At 33.7% G+C, this 27,432-nt stretch overlaps 1 protein-coding gene across 1 annotated transcript; it reads right to left on the bottom strand.

Moving 5' to 3' along the window:
* Positions 1–7,244: 7,244 nt before the first annotated feature.
* Positions 7,245–19,476, bottom strand: LOC128213084 (HUWE1-associated protein modifying stress responses-like). The gene is made up of 4 exons (XM_052918611.1): positions 19,150–19,476; positions 13,199–13,270; positions 12,311–12,607; positions 7,245–9,949 (listed from the first exon to the last, which is right to left on the bottom strand). Exons 1-4 carry the CDS (start codon positions 19,346–19,348, stop codon positions 9,726–9,728), a joined length of 792 nt encoding a protein of 263 aa, XP_052774571.1. The 5' UTR covers positions 19,349–19,476; the 3' UTR covers positions 7,245–9,725.
* Positions 19,477–27,432: the final 7,956 nt, after the last annotated feature.

Here is a 27,432-nt window from a genome sequence, read left to right as displayed (position 1 = left end):
GTTTAATTTTTCTTGATTGAGTTTCCCCAAAATCCAATGCAAACTATTTATGTCATATACTTTCGGTAAAGAGGGAGGGGTGCATGTCAAAAGGTTGCGCCCCTAAGATACACCCCATCTACCGCCAATTCTTGGAGCCGCCCCTTGAAATAATGCGAGAGCTCTATTTCCAAACGAAGGGGGGTGTAAAACAACGCGGAAGCTATTTTATTCAAACGACGGGGTGAAACAACAAAAAAAATGCGGAAGGTCTATATCCAAATGATACGGCGATCTAGTCGATATTAATCATTTACAATGTAGTTTAATTCAGAGTGACATAAGATTGTAGTTCTATAACACATGCTAATATTAATGTTTCCCTTAAATCTCCAAATCAATGTACAATACATTCATATACTAGAATGTGATAACAGGAGGATCACATTCTGCCATATCCCAGCCGAATTAAGAATAAAATCAAAATATCCTAGGGACAAAGGATGACAATATAACACTGGACAGTAACTAAAAAATCTGCACCAAGAGTTATTGTTCTTATGCACTGCACTTGTTCTCAATGGGATCCATCTGTTTCAATGAAATTTAAAGTCAATACATTAAAGATTTTACAAATAGTGCTCAGGACAAAAACAAGCTTGAAAATTAACAATGGGCTCTAACTAAGAAAATACTGCAGCCAGAGCTAGATCAGAGATCTATCTGTAAAAATAAAGTTTGAAGACAATACCCCATAGACTTTACAAGGAATGCTCCAGACAAAAAAAAAATATGTATGAAAACAAGCGAATTCGTTGAATTGATTATTCCCCGCCAGATTAAGCAGAGTAGATGGCATGGAAATGACGTGTCGGTGAAATATTACAAACGAAACATACAATACGGCTGCAGAATAATGCGCGCTTATGAATATACGATATGAGTTTGTTTGCAACCGTTTTCAAATAAACTAGTTTAACAAAAACAAAAAGGGCCAATTTTTGCGTTTTGGACATGTGAAGTGCAGCGGCAAATGAAACCTCGGGGGCACAACTTAACGACCCGAGCAACACTCCCCTAAGGTTTCAAGACTCTTGGTAGTAAAGTTCGAGTTTTTAGCGACACAAGTCCAGAAATACCCATTATTGCAAGCTCATGGGCCACAAATCTGGTTTTAATAAGTGCCGTAGAAAACAAAACACCAAGTGCAATACTTCATCACACCATTAACATGTCCAAGAGTTCATCAAGGTAAAAGTTGATACAAAGTCTAATAAAGTTTAATGAATATGGGCGCAATTGCAATGTCTCTAGTGTGTTTTCTATGATTTGACCTGTCTAATTTTCAAAGGGGAACATTAAGGCGAAGTTTGAACAGTATCCGACTAATCCAACTAAGAAATGATAAAAACAAACGGACCAATGGACAGACAAAATCAAACAGATGTCCCCCTTCTGACACATTCAGTTGTGCATGGGAGAACATCATGGCTAAGAATTGTCCATGAATAAAATATCTTGATTGTTTTTTTATAATAGTTGACCTAGTGACATGTTTTGTCCCCATGTGACCCCAATTTACATGCGGTCGAGATTTTATCAAGAGTGACTCTCTGACCAAGTTTGATCATTATCTGGCTAATAAGTACCAAGATTGGTTCCGGATTGATAACATGTGATAGACGGTCAGAAGAACAAACTGACGTACGTTCCAACATTTCATGTTGATGTGGGTTTTTTTTACTTCTTAAAAATAAGCCTCTAAGCCGTGTATTTCTGTGTGTGTTTTTATTGAAAACATAACGAAATAAACTCCTAACCCTATAGGGGAACGCCCGATAAACACATTACCACGGAAGGACGGACGAAACGACAGAAAACTCCAAAACAATATCCCCCGTGACCTTTGAATCGACGGGGGGTAATTTACAAAGGGCAATAACTAAACACTACCGAAGCAAGAACAATGGTTTCTATGTATAGCAAATCTTTAAGATATTTATTTGTATATGTAGTTTGAAGTTTGAAGTCAGTCCCTTCAAAACTGATCAAGTTATGCTCCGGACAAGATTACTGGGAAACACACACGCCTAACATGATTACAGCTTCATCGACTTTCAGTAGAAGATAAAAAACATGTACAAGTAGACGCAAAAGCTCGTCCAGTTTTAAAAGCTGCACTCTCACAGATATACCATTTTTACAACTTTTTTTTAATTTTTGTCCTGGGAAGACCAAATATTTGCGTAAATATCTGCAAACCAATGATAAAAGATTGCTGACAAAATATCAGATCGCAGATTTTCATATTTCCGTTCGAAAATTAATTTACGGTTTAAGAAAAATGCACAAAACAAATTTTTGAACTTAAATATAACAAGAGCCGTCGTAAGACAGCGCGCTCGACTACGCCGCTTTGACTTACAATAACGTTGTAATAATACCAAGTTTGGTCTCTTTATGTCAAATCTTACTAAAATTATTCGATACATAAGGTGACTTTTATGCTGCCCTCCAACCAGCCTGCCCAAACAATCACACAAGTCATTCAAATAACTTGATTTCCCATTATGAAAATGTGGTTAAGATTATACAAATATGCCTTTCAAAGGGAATAAAAAAAATCAAGGGCCATAATATGTATTTAGGCTTAAAACGGAGTTATGTTTCTTGTTGTAAGATGGTCGTAAATAATTTTGAATTTTATTAAGTGCATTTAATGAACGGTATAGAAGTTTTCTTTATTAAAATCCCAACTTGCCCTTAACTTTTACTTGCCTAAAACTTTAACCTAAGTCAATCAGGGGCCATAACTTGTATTAAGGATATGGAGTTATGTAACCTCATTGGGTGATGGTCCTGAACAATTGTGTGAAGTATTAAGTCAATTGAATGAATGGTATAGAAGTTATTTAACAATATCCCAACCTGCCCTAAAACTTAAACCTAAGTTCCATAGTCTATCAGGGGCCATTATTTGTATAAAAGATAATATGGAGTTATCTAACCTCATTATGTGATGGCTCTGAACATCTGTGTGAAATATAAGTCAATTGAATGAATGGTATTGGAGTTTTAAGTGAAAATACCAACTTGCCCTAAAACTTTAACCTTCCCTAAAACTTTAACCTAAGTCAATCAGGGGCCATTACTTGTATTTAGGATAATATGGAGTTATGTTACCTCATTGTGGGATGGTCCTGAACAACTGTGTGAAGTATTAAGTCAATTGAACAAAGGATATAGAAGTTATTAATAAATATTCCAACTTGCCCTAAAACTTTAACCCAAGTTCCATAGTCAAATGGGGGGCCATAATCTGTGTAAAGAATAATATGGAGTTATCTAACCTCATCTTGTGATGGCCCTCAACAACTGTGTGAAGTATTAAGTCAATTGAATGTAGGGTATTGGACTTATAAAGTGAAAATCCCACCTTGCCCTAAAACTTTAACCTCCGACGCCGACACCGACGCCGGGGCGAAGAGTATAGCCCACCTATTCTTCGATCTGATTTTTTGTCAGCGGTCTCATATCACTGGTTTCCATGGATTTCCGCATAAATTGGCTCGTTCGAAGACAAAAAAATAAAAAAGCTGTTTAAACGTTCAATCTGTGAGAGTGCAGCTTTAAATGAAGGGCCATAACTCTTGTGTCATTGATGTTGTCTTGCTCATAGTTAAACTGTTTCTTCTTGTGATCATTGAAACCCATATGCATATGATGAATTTGAGGAGTATAGTTTGAGTGGACACAAAATATGTTACAATTATATATGAACAATTCAAATTGCTTGAAATTGAAATGCCGACTGAAGCACCATTTTTTTTAAATGGAAAATTATTACTATTTTTCAATAGGAATGTTGTAACTAAAGCGATATGTTTGACTGTTGAATTGAAACTGAATTATGTATATGTTCATTGAGACATTATACCATATACACATGTACAAGCCAGAGAAATAGATGCTCAAGTTAGAGAGATGTGCCAGTGATTCCATTAAAATATTAACAATTCAAGGACATTTACTTAAAATTGAGAAATGCGATCCAGTTGTGATGATACCAACACAACATATTATTCCAATAAACAATGTGCCCAAGTTTGGAAAAGATTGGAAAAGATATGCTTAATTTTGAGGCGGACAAAGGCAATAACTCTAAGACTGGTTGTTGATCGAACCAGTTAATATGCCAATAAACACTGTGACCGATTGGATAACACATGCTCAAGTGGCAGACAGGAAAGGAAGGCGCCGCCAGATAATGATCCCTATATGTATGTCATGCTACACAGCCAGCATAATCAAGGGCCACAAATATTGTGGTATTTATGCGATATTACTTCATTTACATGCTCTACACACGTTTTCATTGATGAAAAATTTTAATGAGTTGATTGAATACTTAAAAATGTTTTGTTTTTTAATGCGATTTTACTTCATTCAAATTTTGAACTTTTTGTTGTTGTTGATGTAACCTTTAAATGAGTCACGTGAACAGTTCTTAAGCTAACACGTGACAACAGGATTCATATACAGAAGAGATGAGAGAACAGGTCGATTATTTATAACATGTTTATTGTAATATTATTTTTTTTATCATAAACAATTTATAAACAAAATAGATGTTATTATGGCAGAATTATTCATAAGGAGTCTGAAAATCTAAATAAAGAAGAATTTGGTTCAAAATATCCCATAGCTTTAATATAGCCATACTAGTATGGTACCAATCTTAACATCAAGTATCTGGCTGATAAAAAATCAACAATCCAATTTCCCTAGTTCGAATTATCTTGCATCCACTATCCCTCTCTCTAGATTTTGCACCATGGGCCATCAAAGATGTATTTACTGATGCTACAAGTGCCAGCCAGCGGGCTATGAGAATAATTCCTGATCTGACTTACGAATAAAACTTTTTCTGAGTAAAGATCTTAATGAGCTCCCAAATTTTTTTGTGATATTTCCTGATTATCCATTTTGAATAATTTTGCCATCAAAGCACAAAATAAAGATTAAACACCATTAAGTTGACTCCTCATAAAACAGACTGGAGATGATTTTGACAAACAAATAAATCTAAAAAAAAAAATAAAAAAATAATGAAACCAATACTACTATGAAAAACAAATATTTATAGTTACTAAACTAAAACAGTAACTCTTTTTAATAGAAACATGTATGGGTAACTTTTTAGTGTTCAACAATAAAAAAACGAAAAAAATGAGCGAATTCTAATTTTTACATAAAATGAACAAACACCATTACATTGACTCCTATGAAACACCAAATTCCAAGATTGGAGATTATTTTGTTTGTCAAAATCATCCGAGTTGTAACTTAAGCTCAGTATATATTTTCAATTAATTAACTATATCAGGATTTTTTGGAAATGAATTTTTATACAAATGTTTCATATATACAGTTACAATTTTTTTCATTTAAAAAGGTACAATTTATTTGACTGACATGCCTCATGGTCATTTTCTAATATAAATTTCATTCCTTTCAGAGATTAAAATTGTTAATTATTGTAACAAAGCATGTTCCATTATCAATGTTTTCAGAGAAAACAACAAGCATGGTGTTGTTTTTAATTAATATCTTCAACTTATAAATTATCATATTATGTCGACACATTGTGTCATTTTTAACTATATCAAAATAATTAACATAACTGTACCAATTAGACAGAGCTTAACCATTCAATAATTAGCATGTGGTTAAATAACAAGGCTATGAACTTAACCACACACTAGTTATAAAACGTTGACAACATGGTACAAAACTGTACAGTGCTCCAGTCAGGATTTAAAAAGGGCAGGGTGCTAGTACAGAAACGGTACTTTTGATGCGCATTGAATGAGCCTTAATAGGGCACTTGCAAGGGCCAATGTTCAATTTATATTGTGTATGTGCTGTAACTACTTTAAATACAAACAGCTAAATATGAATACCTTCGCTATTATCTTTACTTCAGTGTCAAAATAATGTAAATCAGTCATCTATATGCTTATTTCTGAAAAATGACCATGTCAAACAAAAGGGCACAGCAGAGTACTGGGAGAAGGACAGCAGGTTCCCCGTCCTTCAATTTTAGCCTAGCTGGAGCACTGTAAACATCACCCACTACCCTCGAAACTGAAGAGCTTCAGGTGAAGCAACTATTACAAAAACATTAACAATAAGGGAAAACCAGATTCATTTTTATAAAATTGAAAATATTTATAAATAACTGAATACAAACATAACATGAGTGTAATTATAACCAAAGAAAAATGATACATATATATTTCATCCATACACTCAACCTACTATGTCTACGATTTTCCTAAACTGGCCATAGTATACAGTACACCTTAGGTGCGCCCAATTCAACTACAGAGCAACTGTTTGTTACTTTGTAGTGTGGTTATTTTAACACAAATATTTTAAACCATTTACACATTGTCTGATATAGACTTGAATTATTCAGTTAGCAATCTATTTATTTCTCAGACAAAAACAACATTATTTATGTTATATAATTTTTCCTATACATAAACCAAACTTTAAAAAGTATCATCTTAAAACAGAATTAACTTAAAATAACAAGTTCTTTCCTATAGAAAAAATAGCATATATGCTTTATAACAGTTCACTTTGCATTTGCTTATTTAAACCTTTTATAGTTAAAGGCACAGTTTATTAATCTAGAATTCTGTCTATGTGTCGCTGGTCAGGAGTGCTGAACAAATGGCCCTTGTGAAGGTCACCAGTAAGATCTCTTATCTAGATAATATAGCAATTGCTTAGAACAGTGCATTTTACATTACCCATATATAAAACCATTATAGTTAAAGGCACTGTTTATTAATCTAAAATTCCTCATGTGTCGCTAGTCAGGAGCCCCTAACAAATGGCCCTTTAGTGAAGGTCATCACTGTTAATTAATCTAAAATTCTGTGAATTGATTGTGTCATCTGGCCAGATAGCCCAACATGTGACCTTTGTGAAAGTCCCCATGACCTTGACCAACTGACCCTAAGAACATAAGGGGTCATCCACTGACAATGGCTAATATGCATTCATGTACAGTCGAACCCATGTTTGCTTGATATCGCTTTGCTCGAATTCCTTGTTGGATCAAACTGGATGTAAAGGAACGATTTCTTTATACTGAAGGTGAACAATCCGGCTTTACTCGAATTTTCCGAGCCTCGAGGTATAATCGCCGTTCCCAACAGGGTTTTACTGTACAAAGATTTAAGACTCTAAAACAAGCCATTTAAAATTTATTAACGATAAATGAAAGTATGAGGCCAATGACAATGATTCCCTTGTTCTATGACAGTTGACTACAGACTATGTAATCCCTTAGCTCCTTCCATGCTTTGTGTGTAACACATAAACTTGTATAACTAATTAAAATATCATTGTTTTATATTGTTTAACTATAATTACACTTTAAATACATATTTTTAAACATAGTACCGTATTATAAGATCTGACATATCCCTACACACACTCTGAGACAAATACTTCTATGAACCTCATATTTTTTTTAACAACATGTGAAAAATATGGTACATCTTGGAATACATTGTTTCCCCTGTGTATTACCTAAGTTTCACTGTATTCTACCCTTTTTGAAACAAATTTTCACAAAACAAATGAATATTAAAAAATAATGCCCTTTTTGCAAGAACTAAAAATTACATGTACATACAATATCTTTCTTCATAACCTGATAAAAAAATTCAAAATAAAATAATCCCAATATTGAAAGACAATTATTCATCATAATTGAACTAAATCAAGAATTAATCTAATCCTAAAAGATAATTCCTATTAGAAACATGCATGTACGTCTTGTGTCTTCTTAACAGTTCATCAATAAAACTACATGTATGAGTTATACTTCATAAAAATGTACAAAGTTTAGTTACTTATTTTGACAATCAATTTCAAAACACAAACACAATGAATACAGTGCTTTTTCTCCCAACCCTATGGGAATGGGACAGGGTCCACTGAATAGTGAAAATAGTGACACAAAACAGGAAAAGCTTGTTTGTGAAACAATGGTCCAATTTGTGGAACTTTGTTAAAAATAACGTTGTTAACGTCATCGTTGTAAACTTTTAAATTGTTACTGCTCTGGAAATTTAATGGATTCACTCGTGATCTGTTGTATTTCAAACAAGATTTGAGACAACTTTTTCAGCTGTACTTGTTTTTATTTAAATACGTGAGCAAATCATCAATATGTTCACGTTAAAAATTGAACAATGATGTCGTTAATTGTTGTTTACAAAGCTCTGAACAATCGGCCCAAAGTTTATAAAACATGCAGGGAAGAAAATGGTGGAGTAATGACAAATATATCAATTTCCAGAATTGTGGAATTTGTCCCATTGAGATTGTGAAATCAGCAATTATTTATTAAAGGGCTTATGTTCTTCTTATTATGGAATGGGGCCAAATTTCAGCACCATTTTAGGTTGAAAAACAACTGTTTCACTGTCATATAAAAATAAAATGCAGATAGTCTAATGAAATTTATAAACCTAAAACTTTCAAGCAGCGAAACAGTTTATCAAAGTGAATTTAATTCTGTTCGTATTAATCAGTATTTTTTTTTAAACACAATGGTGTACCAGAGGAGTCATAAATACTTGTCGGCATTGAAAACAGATAAAGAACATTTTGAAATAACTTAGACGACGCATTATTTTATTCATCAGTGCAGTTTCAGTATGATTTGCTAGTTACAAGAAATAATCAAATGAGATTATTGATGTCAATATATACACATGCATGTTGTATACGACTACTACATTTTTTCAATTTTTTACATCCAGCTCCATCTAATGAAATGGTTAATGTGAATATTTGTTGGTACAAAGGTTTCCATTTGAGGAAGCTTTGAAGTGAATTACTCCCTAGAAACGGGCTAAAATTTCCAAAAAACTTGGATAAAAGATGAAAGCTTTCAAAACATAAAAACCTGGTGTCAATGTTCCATTAAAGGCCACACTTTCAAAATGTTTAATATTGAATAAATTGTTTGAATACACTTCTATGGAGTTAGCATCTTTTAGTAGCTAATCATTTCAGATTTTATCAGAATAATAATAGTAAAGACTGGTCCTATCATGTGTCAGAGAAAAACATCAAAAGCTGATGGTAAAGAAGGTTCATACTTCCAATTACAAATTCTTAATGGAAGCCTTGATATACTACAAGGAAGCTTTACATGAGAAACTAAGGAAGACAATACAAAACTAGTCTTTTACTGCAAGGTTAACGATTCTGAATGTTTTGATTACTGATGTATACAGTAGACATCCTTTAATTTGTACAAATCAGCTCTTACACACAGACCCTGCTGTCTTCCATTCCAGCACATATTCTTTTAAGGGAAAAATTAACAACAACAAAAATACAATACTTGAATTAACAAGAGTGCCGTTGATCGAACGCCAACACTAGTCTGCTGTGTTTGTTTCTTAGAATAGAAAAGGGACATAAGTCTACAATTCATGTATATATTGTCTATGGTAAAACTGCTACCAAATCTTATTTGAATATGAACATTATTTAAGTTATGGTCAAGGGTAAAGTTTTTGTCCGGCCATGACAAACCAAGGCTATGAAAACATCTCAAATGTTTTTCTTTAAAAAACATACAAGCTAATAAAATGTTATCTATTGGTAAAATAGTATCATTTTTAACAACTTTTTGAAATATTTCTCATCTAAAATAACCGGCTTTTCTTTCTCGTAGGAGAGTCCATGTTTACATCTGGAGTAGAAGATCTCTTTCGGGCATCACAGTTGCGTGAAAACTCTTCAAGAAGGAAACTGTTCAGATCGTCTATGTTGTTTTTCGGCATGCCTGCATGTGGAGGCTGGTTATTAGCACCATGATTACCATGTGGACGGAAACCCACACTGATGTTTGACATGGCTCCATCCAGACCTGTTAAATATGATGTAAAACATTTATAATATTGACCCGAGTGACTGTGAGTGTGTTACTGTAAATAACGTTTTCATGACTAAACATGCAGAGTTTTGTCCCACTTTTAAGGGAAAGGTGGTGGGCTCCTTTAATAGGCGAAAATAGTGATGTTTTGACAAAAAGGGGGAAAAATACCAACTGTTGAACATAATTCATATATGTTCAACTTGTTTCCAAACCGTTTATTCAACAAATCTTTCAATATGTTCATGACTAGCACTATATTGCTTCTATTACTAAATTGTTAAGATGTCAGTGCTCCTGGACAGGGGATTTTTACCGGGGTAGGGGAAAAATAGATAGTTTTCCAGGAGGGGAATATTTTCCAGGAGGGGAATGAGGCCAAATTTCAGCCCCAAAAAGGACCAGAAAAAACACTGACATGTATGTATGCATGAGTAGTGTTTTAGCTAAAGCGGAATGGAAGGGCGGCCCGCCCTGCCCTTTTTTGACCCCGCCCCGTTGCCCCTTTTTACACGCCATGTCATATTTTTCCCGCCCCCTTGCGCCCTTCTGGCCATTCAGATCATTGTTCATCACAAAGTAACGCCCTAAAAGTATTTCATTGGTCAATGTCGCCGTTTCCTAATCTGTCACAGATCAGTGCGTGCTAAGGCACACCACCGTCATCACCGCGGGTCTGATTAACGGTAAATCACGCTTATAATCAGGGTGCTAATTGCTGTTCATTATGACACAGTATTCCTTGTCTGAGACATCGAAGTTGTACCTCTAAATGTCGATCTTTGATGCCGATGTTGTTACAAATTTAATGAGTTTAGCCATTAATAATCGGTAATCTCCTAATGACATAATTGGGTCGTCTATCATCCAATTATCGAAACGTTCCATGTTAACCAATCAGCGAAGAAACTGGTCAAATGATTAAAAGTTTGTTAAATTGCGATAGAAAAAGCAAAGAATTGATGAAGAATGTTGTCAAGCATTAGTAAACAATTGATATTTGCAGTGTAAAAACTAGGCACACTTTTTAGAACATTGATTCGTTTGAAGCAGACGGTCATTGAAAAACAGACGGTGGCGCTAAGAAAATCAAATACTCCAAACTTCATACCAATATTTGATAGTTTTTTTGTTGAATGTTCATAATGAAAATTTGTTTTGTAATCTCAAAACTTATTTATTTGCTTTATAAAGCGTTTACTTACAGTATTGTCCTCATTTGTACGATGTTTAAAAGTAAAAGATTAATTTTTGATATGCTAGATATTCTATCTTAATTCACACTGACTTACGGGTATCCCATTTAAAATGGCTCAATGTCTGTTTTTCATTAGTTTACGGTATAAAATACAATGGTAATTTAATCTTATTCATGTTTTACAGTTTTTAGAGTCTAAATTCCACATTAAAGTGACTAAACATTATAAAACTCATTTAATCAGAAAAAAAACAATGTGAACTTATGTGAAGTAAAACAAAGAAAACTCCTTTAACTGAATTATTAATTTTAAACTGATTATTTTCAAGCCCAACACATACTTAATGAATACACTCGGGATTAAAATATAATGGAGTATTGTCAAATATTAATCGCTTGCCTCTAAAGATGGTGATTATCAATTGTGATTATCGTTAATAATTGTAATATATTCTCTTGCTTCAAAATATGTATAATCAGGGACTGAGGGTTTTTAATAAGTTTCTGTTGAAATGTCTTAATTGGAAAAGCAACTGCCCAGCTACTTCTTATTCTACTTAAAACTTGCTGCCTTTTTTTAACCAGATGAATTTCATTTTTGAACTGTTCATTTTGGCCGACAGCCTGTTTTTATTGAGAACACTGCCATTCTTAATGAAAAATCTCATTCATTTTTTTAACCGTCCGAAAACAGGTTGTATGTTAGAATATTTTTTAATTAGACTTCATGTTAAAACTGTATTGTCATTTTTCTTTAATGGCGTAAAATCTCAGTATTTAGCTGTTAAGACCTCAAGATAAAACACACACAAAAACAGTAGGGTCGGCGTCTTAATAAAGGAAGGCTCTGATACCCCAAAACCAGAATTACTTTTTAAGGACTCAGAAGCTTTATACCACCACCAATGAGGCTGAAAGTTTAGTTCTGTTTATTTTCCATTAAACATTTCAATAAGTTTTAACTACTCGCCTTACTCGTATAATAAGTTCTGGCAACTATTCTTTCCATTTTTACATGAATCAGATTGTTTGAAAGCGCCTCTCTGATAATTCCAATATTCGATTCCAGTTTTCAACCTTTTATTAAATTCCAAATATACTCACAAAGATTAAAAATGGTCATACACATGGACTAAACAATGATCCCTAAAACCAACCTTGCAAAGCTATTGCCTCTCTAAAACACTGAAGGTCTGCCTCAGCACTTCTTGGCAAACTGTCTGCAGAAGGAAACCTTGGAAACGACCTATCAGCTCTGACGCTGGACCCGTGTCTCACACCAGCACCAGATTTTGTCCTCTGTGGTGGATTTTTACCACTTAGAAATGCTAATAAGTCCTCTCTACGTATGTGTCGTCTACGTTTTTTCACCCATGACACAATGTCTTTAAGATTACGCTGTCGACCCTTCTGAACACCAAGCTCCATAGAATTTTTGGCTGACTCCACACTGTCTGTAAGCAGGAAAGAAAGAAATGAATAACAAGCTTAAGTTGATCATGTATCTTTTCAATGTGTAAAACGGATCTTTTCAAATAACTAAACTTGCCTTGAAACGATTTATATGAATCAACACAGAGTTCAATGATTACTGGTAGGAGTTTACTAAGGCTAGTTAGGGTTTGACATGCCTTTAGTAACCATAATGACATCATTTGTACCAAGTGTCATTATGACATTTAGTGCAAGATACTTACTGTTTTTACGCAGGAGTCTTTCAGACTACCAACTTACCTTTGAGCCATGCCACACCATTTTGGGCATTCTGACATACATATGCTTCCATTGTTTTATTTGGTGTTTCAGCTTAAGGACATTCCAGGAAGCAAAACTATTTATAGACATCTAAGAATTCATTTAGCAAAAGAACTGCAATCAAACATGTAGATTTAAGAGGCCACAATAATGATGCTTTAAAACATATTATATTGTTTACAATTATTATCATTAATAAATTTTTTTTACTAAGTCTGTTAAAAACACTTCAATATGAGCATTTTGCATATATTAAAATACTTTCATTCAAGAACCCAAACCAGAATTACCTTTATACATTGTTGTCACAGATGAAGCAGCATTTTGAAATGGAACCCACATTGAAAGCCCATTGGAACGATCTGTGAAAGGAAGCAATGTGTGAAAAATTAATTTACCTCATTTTTATTTTAAGGGCAAAATAATTATTTAAAAGTCTGTGACAATTCTGACTCCACTGGAAATTTTATTTTTCAGTTAATGCACCAGTCAATTTTAACTGCAGACCCCCTAGGTCAGGGGGTATACTGTGGATCGCCGGGAAATGGGGTGTGTTTTTTTTTTCAGGTGGCCCCTGCCAAAAATAGCTGGGGAAGGTTACCTAGGATCCCTGTGATGCAGGGGCATTTGGGGGAGATTTTACCAGCAGTTTGTCCCCGCCGGACGAGGATTTCCCGGGCTTGGCTGGACCCAAAGTCAATGGACCAGGTGAGGGGTGATGACAATTGACTGGTGCATAACAGAGCGTAGTCAACAGTTTAAACCTGTTGTCTTGGTTACTACTTATAATTTCGAACATGAGTGCCAGGTTACATTGTGGCGAGTCGACGGTGTTGTCCCAGTCGCTGAAAAATTGTTTGCCTGTTGGCGAAGATTTTTTGTTAATTGAAATCATCAGTTATCAAACTAGAAATGTGTCCATAGGACACGGATGCCCCCACTTCGATTTTTTGTCACAGAAAATAAGCCATAATGATTATTCAGGATAATCTGAGGGCCCTAACTCCTAAATGATTAAAGCGATTTCCATGGCTATCGAACTTGATCAAGATATTATGGTCACAAACATGTGTTAAAAGTTTGGTGAGGATTGGACAAACAGTTTTCAAGAATTAGATCGGAAACAATCTTCGGGACGTATTTTTCAAGTCTTTTTTTGCAAATAAAGGGCCGTAACTCCTAAATGACAAAAGCGATTTCCATGGCTATCGAACTTGATCAAGATATTATGGTCACAATCATGTATGTAAAGTTTGGTGAGGATTGGACACATACTTTTCAAGAATTAGATTGGAAACATATATTTTTGAAGTATTTTTGGCAAAAAAGGGCCGTAACTCCTAAATGACTAAAGCGATTTCCATGACTATCGAACTTGATCAAGATATTATGGTCACAAACATGTGTTTAAAGTTTGGTGAGGATTGGACAAACGGTTTTCAAGAATTAGATCGGAAACAATCTTCGGGAATTTTTGGCAAAAAAGGGCCGTAACTCCTAAATGACTAAAGCGATTTCCATGGCTATCGAACTTGATCAAGATATTATGGTCACAAACATGTGTTTAAAGTTTGGTGAGGATTGGACAAAGGGTTTTCAAGAATTAGATCGGAAACAATCTTCGGGACGTACGTACGTACGTACGTACGTACGTACGGACAAGGGCAACCCTATATGCCGCCACTTTGTGGGGGCATAAAAATAGACTTTTAGATGAACAAACCCTAATTCTTATAGTTATACTAGTGCTTGCCATTTAAAAGTTTCAGCAAGGCCTGCTTTATAAAATTAGGAGTTTTGAACAAGCCTGGAAAGCAGATACCAGTACTGCGCTTGAGGGCTTGTGCTTATTTCGCCCACTGAATAGTCATAGTATACTAGCAGTTACGCCTGTTTTTTTAATTTTCAGGTCGAAGGATTAGTCCAAATAATTGTACGTTTACGGATTTTTTTTGGTATGTCAAATCCTTCAGGTACAAATTGTTTAGTATCAAAAGTGTGTAGTTATTCCGATCAGGATTCCAGGTTTAAGCATTTAACATCTAAAAATTATCATAAAAACAAGAAATATTACCAGATTATGTTATATCAGTTCCATACATAAAAATGTCATATCCTACGAATAATTGTGTTTGACGTGTTTTTTTTCATTTCTTGCTGTCAAAACATAGCGATATATACATGAAGGGCACCTGCAAGGCTTCAGGGCACAATTTTTAAACAATCGAAACAATTCGGCCATGGCCGAGTTGTTACGATTGTATTTACGAGGTCTATCTCGAAGCTTGTTGGAGGTGGCCGAGTTATTACGATTGGGTCGAGTTGTTCCGCTTGGCATAATTGTTGTCTGTGTCAGTCAACTTTCGTTTTATAAGAAAGGTAACTAATGTGTTTTTATGCATTAAATGCTTGTTTTGTGCAAAATAACTTTTCACTTACATGGTAAAATATGAATATAAACCTTTATGATCAATTTCAACCATAAAATACTTCACTTAATACAATTTCAATATTTTTCAAAACACCCCTGTTTTTACATAAACCCGTTTATTTAAACGTTAGGGATGGGAAGAATCCCGTATAACACGGCTATAATTTTAGACTAGTCAACGGATAAACTCAATAACTAGACTAGCATAGCTCAACTTAAGTCCAAAAAATCAATTGCGTATGTCTTTTAAATATTTTTATCAATAATAAGCTTTCTAGTGATTTATTAAGATTCATCAAACAGTGATTAAACTTTTGAAAATAAAGTCGATGATCCCGGGTTTACCTCTGAGGGTAAAACTGTTGCCCTCGCTAAAATCCCCCTGAGTTCCTCCGAGTGGCTGGCTTACCGCCGAGTTTAATATGAACGATAATGTTGAGAATCGTCCAATTTTATGATCCCGCAGCGGAACTCAGAGTACAATCAGATAAGCAAGAAATCATTTTTGTTTAGAAGTTATTTATTTTTATGCTTATGCACATTGTTAAGCGTAAAAGATTCTTACATGTACCAACGTTTAATTTGTATTTATGTCCGTAAACGCCAATTGAATATTGTCTTGAGTTATTAACATTGAATCATTAACTATTTACACGATTCTGAACCATGACCTCTGACGTCAAGTGCGTGATCAATACAATGTAGAATATACTATTTATTATTGGTGGTTAAAAATAGCTATGACGTTTCATGGTATTTTCCATCGAAAACGAGGCAAGAAGGTCTTTAAAACCATGCGCTGTGAACTTTGAACGCGTGTTTGACCTCCAGATTTTCTGAAAATGTGTAACCTAGAATTTCTCGGAAGAAATGTGTTTATCAGTCATGAGCAAAAACATGTTTATAAGATGCATGTGCAACTAGTGAAATGCGACTGCATTCTTGTGGTAAGCTAACTTCATGCAAAACGGGCGGAGGAAAAAGAATAATAGCAATTTACTGGAGCCGTCGTAAATCGGTTGAAAATTTTAATAAAATAAATATAACTTTAGCATAGATTCTTATCTAGTGTCAGCAGAGTTTCGCGGAGTTAATCCCTCCGAGGAACGCCGAGTTCATTATTCTTCGGTCGACTGATCACCCTCCGAGGGCCTTAAATTCAAACTCTGAGGAACGCGGACAGTCGATAAAATCATTGTGTTGGCCGCGATAGCAAAAATCCGCGGAGGGAAATGGAAAGTGGGTCTAACTCGTTGAGTGTACTGTACATTTTGGCTTGCTTTCCTGAACAATTACAACCACACATCATTTTACTGACTAGGTCAAATTACAAAATAAAAAAATATTTTGTTTTAGTGCAAGATCGCCATGGGAGCAGGATTTTTCAACCCCAAGACTTTTCAACCCCTTCTCAAAACGAAGACTTTTCAACCCTTAGACTTTTCAACCCCTATTTCAAAGACTTTTCAACCCCTACCTGTTTGGACTTTTCAACCCCTATATCAAAGACTTTTCAACCCCTAGTTGACATATTTTAATAGCAATATTGAAGACTTTTCAACCCCTATATCAAAGACTTTTCAACCCCTATTATTTTTTGTCAGCCAGGTGTTATCTTTATTATTTTTATTTTTTTTTGGCAAGAAACTTAACAAATTTCACAAATTGTTTTTGAAATACAATTAAAGATCTGTTAGTGTTATTTGTTACTCTTTACTACAAAGTTTTGGATAAAATTTAGATAAAGGTGTTGCATTGATTTACTAATCATTTTTTTGATGAAGGCAAATAATACCTTCGATTAAATATATGATTTTTTTAAACAGTGGATTTGCTTAACTAGAATATATATTACTCAAAATGTGCTCTAGCTGGCATCTAGCCATTAGTTGCAATACCTCACATGATGATGTGAGTATAAATTTAAATACCAGAATTGAGAAATTGCAAAAGAAAATAAATGCAAAGAAGGATTTACGGAGCAATCTCCATTTGCTTGTAGAACACCCATAAAACCTCTACTTGAAAATTTGTTAAACTTTTATTACTTTTAAAAAAGGTCAGCGGTCAAAACATTTTGTTGTAGTACCTTATTGCTATTTCAGTACAGTTCAATTTTAGTTGCTGATAATGAAATCAATAAAGTATTATCAAATAATTCTGAGCACTGGGGGTAGGGTAAATAGTTAAATTATTTTTGTTCAGTTTTTAAATCCGAAAATCATACACAAAATTTAACAAGCTGCTCATAGTTTAAAATGATGGCCATCAGGGTATTACAACCTTAATTTGAACTGTCATTTTCAAGTCACTATAACCTAAATAAAAAGGTGTCATGAAGCCCCTTAATCCCTTAAGTATTTATGACCATGTCACACTTGCTGCCCATTAATGGATGTGCGACCTTCATCCAATTCTTTAATTGCATAAAACAATACAATGCTTATAGCATTTTTTTACATATATATATATATATATATAAGCCAATTTAAGCTGCACTCTCACAGATATACCATTTTCACAACTTTTTTTAATTTTTGTCTTGGAAAGAGCAAATTTTTGCGTAAATATCTACAAACCAACAATAAAAGATTGCTGACAAAAGATCAGATCGCAGATTTACAAATTTCCGTTCGAAAATTAATGTTTTATGGCATAAGCCGTTTCTAACGGTTTAAGAAAAATGCATAAAATATCAATTTTGGATCTATTTTTTTGTCAGCAGTCTTGCATCACTAGTTGCCATCGATTTTCGCTAAAATTGGCTCGTTCCAAGGCAAAAAATAAATTAGTTGTCAAAACGTTCAATATGTGAGAGTGCAGCTTTAATAATAGAATGATTTTTTTTAATCTGAGAAAAAAAACATTAATACAATCTTATGTCACACTGGTTTATGTTTGTAACATTTTATCAACACAAGCAGTGATAAAACCCCTTTTATTCTTCCGGCCATTATGTTCTTTATTCACTGTTTAAAACTGTTTCATCTAGGCTTGATATAATTAAAATTCTATGTTATTCTATTTGTAATTTGAAAGCATTTGAAACTCAATATATACTTTTGTATTTCTGCTAAATATAGATATTTTGAAAAATTGTGAAGAATTTTATTTGAAGTTCAACACATTTAGGTGTATTTTTTATTGATGAAAAAATATGTTTTAAACAATGTTTATTAATTCTATGTATTTTGGACAAACTAAAAGAAAAAAATAAATATTTTGTTTCAATTAATTGTGGGAGCAGTACCATGCACATGATATAATGTGTGAGGATTTCCTCAGGGAGATAGAAGATTTATTGCTAAGCGACTAAACAGCTTTTAATGAACAGTCATTCTTTTTTATATTTATTTCCATGTATTATTTTATGAATTATTCTATGAGCATGTGTTCTTATGTATATTTTAAATGTATTTTATATTTGTTATGTATTTTCTTTGAACTAATTGTTGCATTTTCATTCTAACTATATTCTTGATTTTTAAAAAAAAAATCAAAATAAATTGCTTATTGTTGTAGGTAGTATATAAAAAGGTGAGAATTTAAGGGGTTGAAAAGTCTTCGTTTATTAGGGGTTGAAAAGTCTTTGTTTTGAGGGGGGTTGAAAAGTCTTAGCACTTTTAGGGGTTGAAATGACAAAGGGGTTGAAAAGTCTTTGATTTTACAAATCACAAAGGGGTTGAAAAGTCTTGGGGTTGAAAAGTCTGACAGCCGATCGCCATTTGTTATTTTCCTCAAGAACGTTTTTTTAGTATTCATTTTTTTGGATATAAACTTAAGACTAATAAAAATCAATGATTTAAATACCTTTATACAATTGAGCAATGGCTGTAGCAGAATTCTGGAACTGGAAAAACAATTTCTGTAAGGCAAAATCTGTTTCTCTTTGCAAAGAATCCTCCATATTTGATTCGGAGTTGTCCAAATCCTCGAGGCATTCTTCTTCAAATTCTGTCAACCAATTTTCGGCCAAATGTTCGTTTGGCTGGCCATCTTGATGGGCCATCTTTATTTTTTGATTGGGTACTCTTTGTTTGATATTTGATAGAGGGATTGCGAAGAAATTACGTTTTAATTTCGACAAAAAACAGTAATATCTTTCACCCTAATAGCGGAAACGTCAATTGCGCATGCGCATTGATATTTTTCACTTCCTTGATGGTAGCAGTCAATACATTCCAAATATAATAACAACAATATAAACGATCATTCGGAGCTCCTCGGCCATTATTTTCAAAAACAACATAAACTTAATACTGATTACTGATATCAAATACGATTTGAAAATTTTGTTTGAATAACTGTCCATTATTGGATGAACCATAATGTAGAATCACATGCTTTATTAAAAAAATGTCTTATGATCATTGCATACAAATTAGGAGAAGAATACAATGAATAAGTCAAGTAAATGCCAAAATACAAGATATATCTATTATCCTTTGCGCTTTTACATGAGTTGCTAATGTAGCATGTAATCAGCCGAAGCTGGTCGACATATTATTCTATTTTATAATGAAATATATTTCTTAAAATTGTACTAAATTAAATAGAAATATAGTGTTTTTGCAATGTTTCACAACTCACAAATTATTTTCAACGAGCAGTTTACATTGTTCATTGATTAAACAAGTATGTTGTGCCTTCTCCTAAGCTATATGCATGTGCCATTGTTTATATTTGTATTTTTTAATATTGTGTTTTGTTTTCATGGGCCGTATGGCTCATTGGACTTGAAATAAATCTCTACACATGTATATTTATTAATACCTCTTTATTAAAATTAATTGCAATGACAACCGCCTAGCAAATGCCAAACAACTTAAATGAACATGGGATTTAACAACCTATTTCATTGATATACTTAGCAGATGTAATGGTATGTGTTGAAATACAAATGAGTACTGATCATATAATAGCATTGTAACATTAACATGCAATATTTACATTCACACTTCATTCCTAAACGATGGTTGTTGTTTATCAATTGCACTTTATTTCTGTATAAAGTGCAATGGCATTTCCCATCGATATCGCGTGCGTTTGAATAAATTTTTTTTCAAGGAACATGCCTCCGGACCTCCCGAGCAATTTGGCCTATACTTTTAAATAGGCCCACCCACATCCCTGCTTACAGATCAAGCACTTAAAGCCATGTTTTCTTTAATAAGGAAATATAGAAAACTTATTTGTATCAATTGATATGCATTTTCTTCGTAGGTATCAATATAGATCCTTCAACATGGATTTAGAAATTTTGCGCAGAAAACTAGAGAAAATGGCAGACTTCCAAATGAGGAAATCAACACATATGCGTTTTTTGGAGAACTGCATATCAGAAAACGTGGCTCCAACTGGTCTGAGGCTGAAACTACAAGTACAAGTTGGAGATAATGATCATCTTCAAGCAGCTGTTGACAGAGTGCTAAACAAGATGTCTTTGGAAATTACACGGCTCGTCGCAGAAGATCATCACAGACAACTTCATAACTCCAAAGGTAAAATGCTTGAACTTAAAACACAGTTTAAACAACTGATAAACAATGAACGTGAAGCAAATAACATTTCACAAGAAATCTATGAACATGTGGACACCAAGAAAAATGCAATTGTTGCGAAAAAAGAGAAGAAGCTCAAACAACTTGTTAAAGCACGCGACTGTATTGCAAAACAACCTTCTCCAGAGACATCTCCGCCAGAACAATGTGAAAATAGAAGGGAAAATGCTCAAACTAAAAAAGGAAATGGTTCAACTTTTAGAACATTGCACCAGAAAAAATGCTTATAAATAAAGATAAGCATTCAAAAAACGCGCAGTCCCCTGGCACCAACAAGACCAGCTACAGCGAAGCCGTAAAGATGGGGAAACAACAACAGCAGCAGCATTCAAAAAACGCGCAGTCCCCGGGCACCAACAAGACCAGTTACAGCGAAGCCGTAAATATGGGGAAACAACAACAGCAGCAGCATCAACACCAACTCCAGCAAAAAAAGCAAAGGCAACAGAAAGATCACCGACACCAACAGCAAAAGAATCAACAACAGCAACAACAACAACAACCACAAACCAACCATCACAGCAACAACAAACACAAAACAGAAATGGCAACATCCCAAAACAACACTGGAGAACGGTTACCAAAAAGAACAAGAATCATCGAGAAAAGGAAACCCTGTTAACAACAATAGAGAGACTAATCCAGTGCCTACGAAATCAACAAGAACCCGGAGATTCGTCAGACTTTCAAGCAGGAGGAAATGGAAAAAACACAAGAAAATAAATAAAGAAATTGAAAGGGGTAAGAAAACTGTTTTAAACCTATCAAATAAGATTTTAAATAACAACCACTACCGCTTACTTGGAAAAGGTTTGAAATACTGTGTAACTCCGAAACCCCATAGTCAAATTCAATTTAAACAAGACATATTTGAATTTACAAGGAGGCTCAGGCTTAAAGAATTTTTCGGAAACCGAGAGTATAATGAGCTCTCAACAGAACATGAGAATACTACTGAAAAATGGGAAAATAAGAGACAAAATAATTCTACATTCATTCCTCATTCAGGTCGAGATACTACCTTGGATTTTTATATTGATGCAATTACAAATGAACTTTTGCTTCAAACCAAAAAATATAAATATCAGTCAAATATATCACCTGAAGAAATTTCGGCATTAAAAGATCTCCGGGAAGATAAAAATATCATAGTAAAAAAGGCAGACAAGAGTGCCACTATTGTCATAATGAATCGGACAGATTATATAAATGAAGTAGACAGACAACTTGAAAATGATATACATTATTGTAAACTTTCGAACAACCCACAAGAACAGTTCTCCAAGGAAATTATACATGAAGTGTCAAAAATCAATAACATCAGTGAAAAAATTAAAAGCAAATTACTCCCGTGCACTAACAATAGAGTGCCTGCTTTCTACGTCCTGGCGAAGATTCACAAAGATGTCAACAATGCTTTACCGCTCGGATACCCGGGCCGACCTATAGTATCGGGATGCGAATCATTAACAGAAAATATATCTTCATATGTTGACAGCGTCTTAAAATCTCACATGGAAAATTTGCCATCTTTTGTAAAGGACACTACAGACTTCATCAAGAAATTACGATCTTTATCCGTTTTAAAAAAAGATGCATTTTTAGTGACACTTGACGTCAGCTCTCTTTATACTAACATTCCACATGATGATGGTATAGCAGCATGCAGATCCTTCCTTGAACAAGACAAGTCTAACTCTCTTGGATATATTGAGGACATCTCAAACTTAATCAAACTTGTATTAACAAAGAACAATTTTCAATTCAACGATGCAAACTACCTACAGATTTTAGGAACAGCTATGGGCACGAAAATGGCACCGTGCTTTGCATCTTTGTTTATGGGAAAGTTTGAACAAGATTTTCTTAAAAACTGTTCCAAAAAACCGTTACTATGGTTGCGTTTTCTTGATGACATTTTCTTCATATGGGAACATTCTGAAGATGAATTAACGGCTTTTCTTCACGATATCAACAAAGTCCACAAAAATATTAAATTTACAAATAATGTCTTTAAAACATGTGTTTCATTCTTGGATGTCCATATCGAAAAAGACTTAAAGGGTTGTTTGGAAACAAGCGTTTTTGAAAAATCAACAAATTGCCACCAATACATAGAATACTCTTCGTGTCATCCAAAAAAGTGCAAGGTCGGCATCCCCTACAGCCAGGCTAAACGCTATAGAAGAATAACATCAAGTGATGACCGTTTCCATGAGGAATGTGATAAACTAAAAACCTGTTTTGAAGAACGAAACTATCCAATTTCTGTTATAGATGAAGCTGTTTCGAAAACATTTTCCATCAGTGCAGGGGACGCCTTGCAGCCAAATGTTAAATCATCGGAAAAAGACATTATTCCTTTTGTGTGTACTTTTAATCCATCATTACCAAACATTGGTAAAATTATAAACCAATATTGGGGACTACTCAGATATTCAAAAAGTAAAGCTGTCCAAGATCTCATTAACTACAAACCAATTGTTGCATATAAGCGGCCTAAAAATATTCAAGATATACTTGTGAATTCTAAACTTACAAATGTTGTCACTAACGGGTTCGTTACTAAATGTAATAGATCCAGATGTTCACATTGTTGTACTATTTTTGAAAATGACAAATTTTCAAGTACATATTTTGGCAAAGAATTTAAGATAAATCATGAATTGTCCTGTTCTTCTACAGGTGTTATATATGTTATCAATTGCAAAAAATGTAAAAAGCAATATGTTGGTCAGACACAACAAAAATGTAGTCAGAGAATGAACAGTCATAAGTTTGATATAAAGCATTTTCCAGATTCATATACAAATGTGTCTGAACATTTTAATGCTCCTGACCACAGTATCAATGATTTTTCTTTTATGCCAATTGATAAAATTGAGAACAATTGGAAACGATTATTAAAGGAGAGTAAATGGATGCACATTCTTGGCACAGTCATTCCTAATGGTATGAATTCAAAAATATTATTTTAATTCTTCTTGCAGAATAAAAAAAATCACAGAATTAATCTGGTTTATAACTGTTTTAACCTATTTAATGTTGCATAGTTTATACTGGTTTATTGATGTTTGTTTATGCATTTATATTGCATTTTACCAGTATATTTGTATCTCTTTAGATCCTATAAGACATTATTTTGCGCAAAAATGTATGCTATATTTTGACGTTATCAACGTTGACGTCATTTGATGTTGACGTCATTTCCTGTTCATTATATACATACAACCTGATGAAGGCAGAATGGCCGAAACGTTGTTTCATAAATAAATAATTTGTGTTGAAGTTGGACTTCTTTAATTATCACCATACTTCTGTCCTGTCATTGGGCGCAATAATACCAAGGGGCGGGGCATATTTACTACGGAACTATTTTTTTCAATGAAATCGTAGTAAAATTTTTGCCAATATTGGCAACATGCAAAACTGTAATCTGCAGTAAAGCAGTTAAAAAAAGATAAGCAACGATAATTTGATTGATTTTAATGTAGATGGTTTCATGATGGATGGAACAGTTGAAGAAACGTTGGTGTTTAAAAAGGCTGTTAAATGTCACGAAAATGCAAAAACAGTTAGTGACGGGTGCTTGTATGACATCATGAGTGATGTCATTGAAAAAGTTTTACATTAAGCTCGATTCGGGCCGCAACATAACTCGGCAGCTGCATTTTGTTTCGACGCCATTTTTTGCAGTGTTCATTCGTTTTGGAAGTGTTGTTTTTTCGAAAATTGACTGGATTACTGGGATTATTTACACGCAATGCCTATTGGGTAATCAATTAATTACCTATTCAGTCATACTTTAACCATTGTTTGTTTTGATAACTTATTTAAGCCTGAAAATTTGGTAAACATGTTCTTGATAAAATGAACAGCATCTTCAGCATCAGAGAAAACATATTTGAAATTTCTTTGTTCATTGCATACGACGTAATGGAATCATGTCCATATAAGTCGTATGTTCTGAATAAAATCGACAGAAATAACTACAGTTCGGAGGAGTTAGTCGTTTTAGACATAATTTAGTGCTTTTAATAGTCAAAACAATTGCAGAAAAAACTATTTAGTAAACACATCAGCTTGCCAGGAAAAGACAACTCAGTAGAAAATATGTAAGTTATATGTGGTTTATTTCATGTTTTGGTATTTGTATGCAGCTACGTTATATATGGTAAAATATGTTTTTGTGCAAAAGTTAGCATCGTTGACCAACTTTCGGTCAAAAACCTGGTCGCTCAGCCTTCATTGTTATGATGCGGGCCCTGATAGCGCATATGTAAAGCAAAAAACCGGGCATTAACGGCACGTGAATTTACTGAATAATGCACGTTTTCTACCGATAACGCCCGGGTTTTTGCGTTTTAATACACCACGATAACGGACCGAAAACACACATTTTAAGCAATAATACGTATTTATAATATTCTTTACCTTGAAAAGATAGAAAGTAATCATATAAATAAGGAACTATTTTATCTGTGCATTCATTGTGGTATAAAATTAGGTTGCGATAGCTGTTCTAATTTACCCACCGTTGAGAACAACGAGAGAAAGAAAAAAGAGAAAATGCTCTTGAATAATCAATTTATTTTAGCAGAAATGTAGATTTAAATGAATGTAAATATAAGTATTAAAATTCGACATGTTGCATTTTATTGGGGTATGGTATGCAATCCTTAAATAGTATATTGTCTTACGTTACTATTTTATACGCTATTTTGTCACATGCCCATATGGGCTCTGACGTTTTCAATAAAACACCAAAACCAATCTATTACGCATTGGCCTCCCTTCGTTTAATTCTTTTTTTTGAAAATGTTCAAAACATGGTTATATTGGGGAATACAATACTGTTTCAGTATACCATTGGGTTGGGCAACAGGACATAAACAAGATTAATTTTAACAGTAATCATCTCTAGTTAGCGGGTTTTTCTAAATTTTAATGTAAAAAAGTTTTCCAAATTTTAGTCTATTTCCACAATTCTTAACACATGTACGTTAGAAAACATGTTCATTTTTAGAGCACTTAAAACTTTTATTGCCATAGCTATGACATAACTTATGTCCCTTTAACGTTGGATATAACAAAGGCAAGCGTAATTTGGTAAATGTATGTGGTGCTATTATTATAATGGGCCAACTGTTTTAAAGTTTACAACGTTGATAACGTCATTGTTGTTAACTTTTAAAGGTTTACAACTCTGGATGGTTGTACGAGAAAGATCTGACAGCTTGGACCGTAAGCCATCTTCCTGCGAGCTGATGATATTCATCGATTTTTTGTACATACTTGTAAATTACTGTTTGTTTTATAACTTTCTTCATCGAAATTTGTGACCCAGATTCATATCATTTCAAACAAACCCTCATTTCACTCATTCTTTTTTTTATGAAATAGTATATATGCCCCCCCCCCCCTCCCCTCCCCCTTCATAATACTGTGTTAGATTATTAGTAAATCATATGAACATTTTTCAATTACTTAATGAAAATCTCATTGTGAACTTTCCTGTGACATATCGTGACATCAGTATAAATACGTGTCTTTCGTCTTTTCTAAAACATAATTTGTATATATATATATATATGTTTCAGTTAGTTTTGTTATTGTGTTTTCTTGTTGCATGTTTGGTGTTGCGCTATACACCCCACGCTCATGTTTGTTTTATATGAATAAATTTTATGAAAAAGAAAATAAAAGTTCAATGGACACACCTATGATCTGTAGTATTTCTAGCAAAATTGGAGACAACTATTTAAACTGTGTGCTTGTTTAATTTAAATATATAAGTACATGATAAACTAGTCCACCTTTAAAAATTAACAACGAGGCCGTTGGCAACGTTGTTAACTTTAACAAAGTGCGGAACAATCGGCACAATGTCTCAGAAATTAACTTGACAAGCAATCATAATAATTATTCCATGTACTTGAAATTTACAAATCTGATAATAAGATTAAATTTAACACTGGATTATATTTTACAGCCATGATTCAAATGAATATTACGAACAAACTTTGACAAACGATTCTGTGAATTTTCATGTTTCATGAACATATTAGAACATGACCTTATTAATATTAGTATAAAGAATTTATGATTTGTCAAATATCTTATTACCTTTATAGAGACATGAGGTTTATTTCGCGAGCTGTATAGTTTGTGTTGATCAACCGGTATTACAGACTTAATGAATTGGGTAAGAAGTCGTTATATATTATAGATGGCACAAAGTAACATCTTGATGGATGAGGCGAGGTGAGTGCAGCGAATGAGCCCTTCTTAATTGTTAAGGTTTTACTTCAAGTAATCTTACTGACTTAAAATACAAGATCATTGGCTGACACATGACTTAGAATACAACATCATTGGCTGACACATGACTAAGAATACAACATCATTGGCTGACACATGACTAAGAATACAACATCATTAGCTGACACATGACTAAGAATACAACATCATTGGCTGACACATGACTAAGAATACAACATCATTGGCTGACACATGACTAAGAATACAACAT

This window comes from Mya arenaria, chromosome 2, assembly GCF_026914265.1.
Source record: "Mya arenaria isolate MELC-2E11 chromosome 2, ASM2691426v1".
In the NCBI taxonomy this organism is placed as follows: domain Eukaryota; kingdom Metazoa; phylum Mollusca; class Bivalvia; order Myida; family Myidae; genus Mya; species Mya arenaria.
Note: the sequence above shows the minus strand (reverse complement) of the source record. Positions and strands in the feature narration are given on the sequence as shown.

Bases quoted from the DNA above. Each gene is read 5' to 3' on its own strand.
- LOC128213084 (XM_052918611.1), bottom strand. From the start codon at position 19,348: ATGGCCCATCAAGATGGCCAGCCAAACGAACATTTGGCCGAAAATTGG. The intron at 12,608-13,198 runs GTAATTCTGGTT...TCCTGCTTACAG, and splicing joins TGTGACAACAATGTATAAAG to ACAGTGTGGAGTCAGCCAAA. The intron at 9,950-12,310 runs GTTGGTTTTAGG...CATATTTAACAG, and splicing joins AGAGGCAATAGCTTTGCAAG to GTCTGGATGGAGCCATGTCA.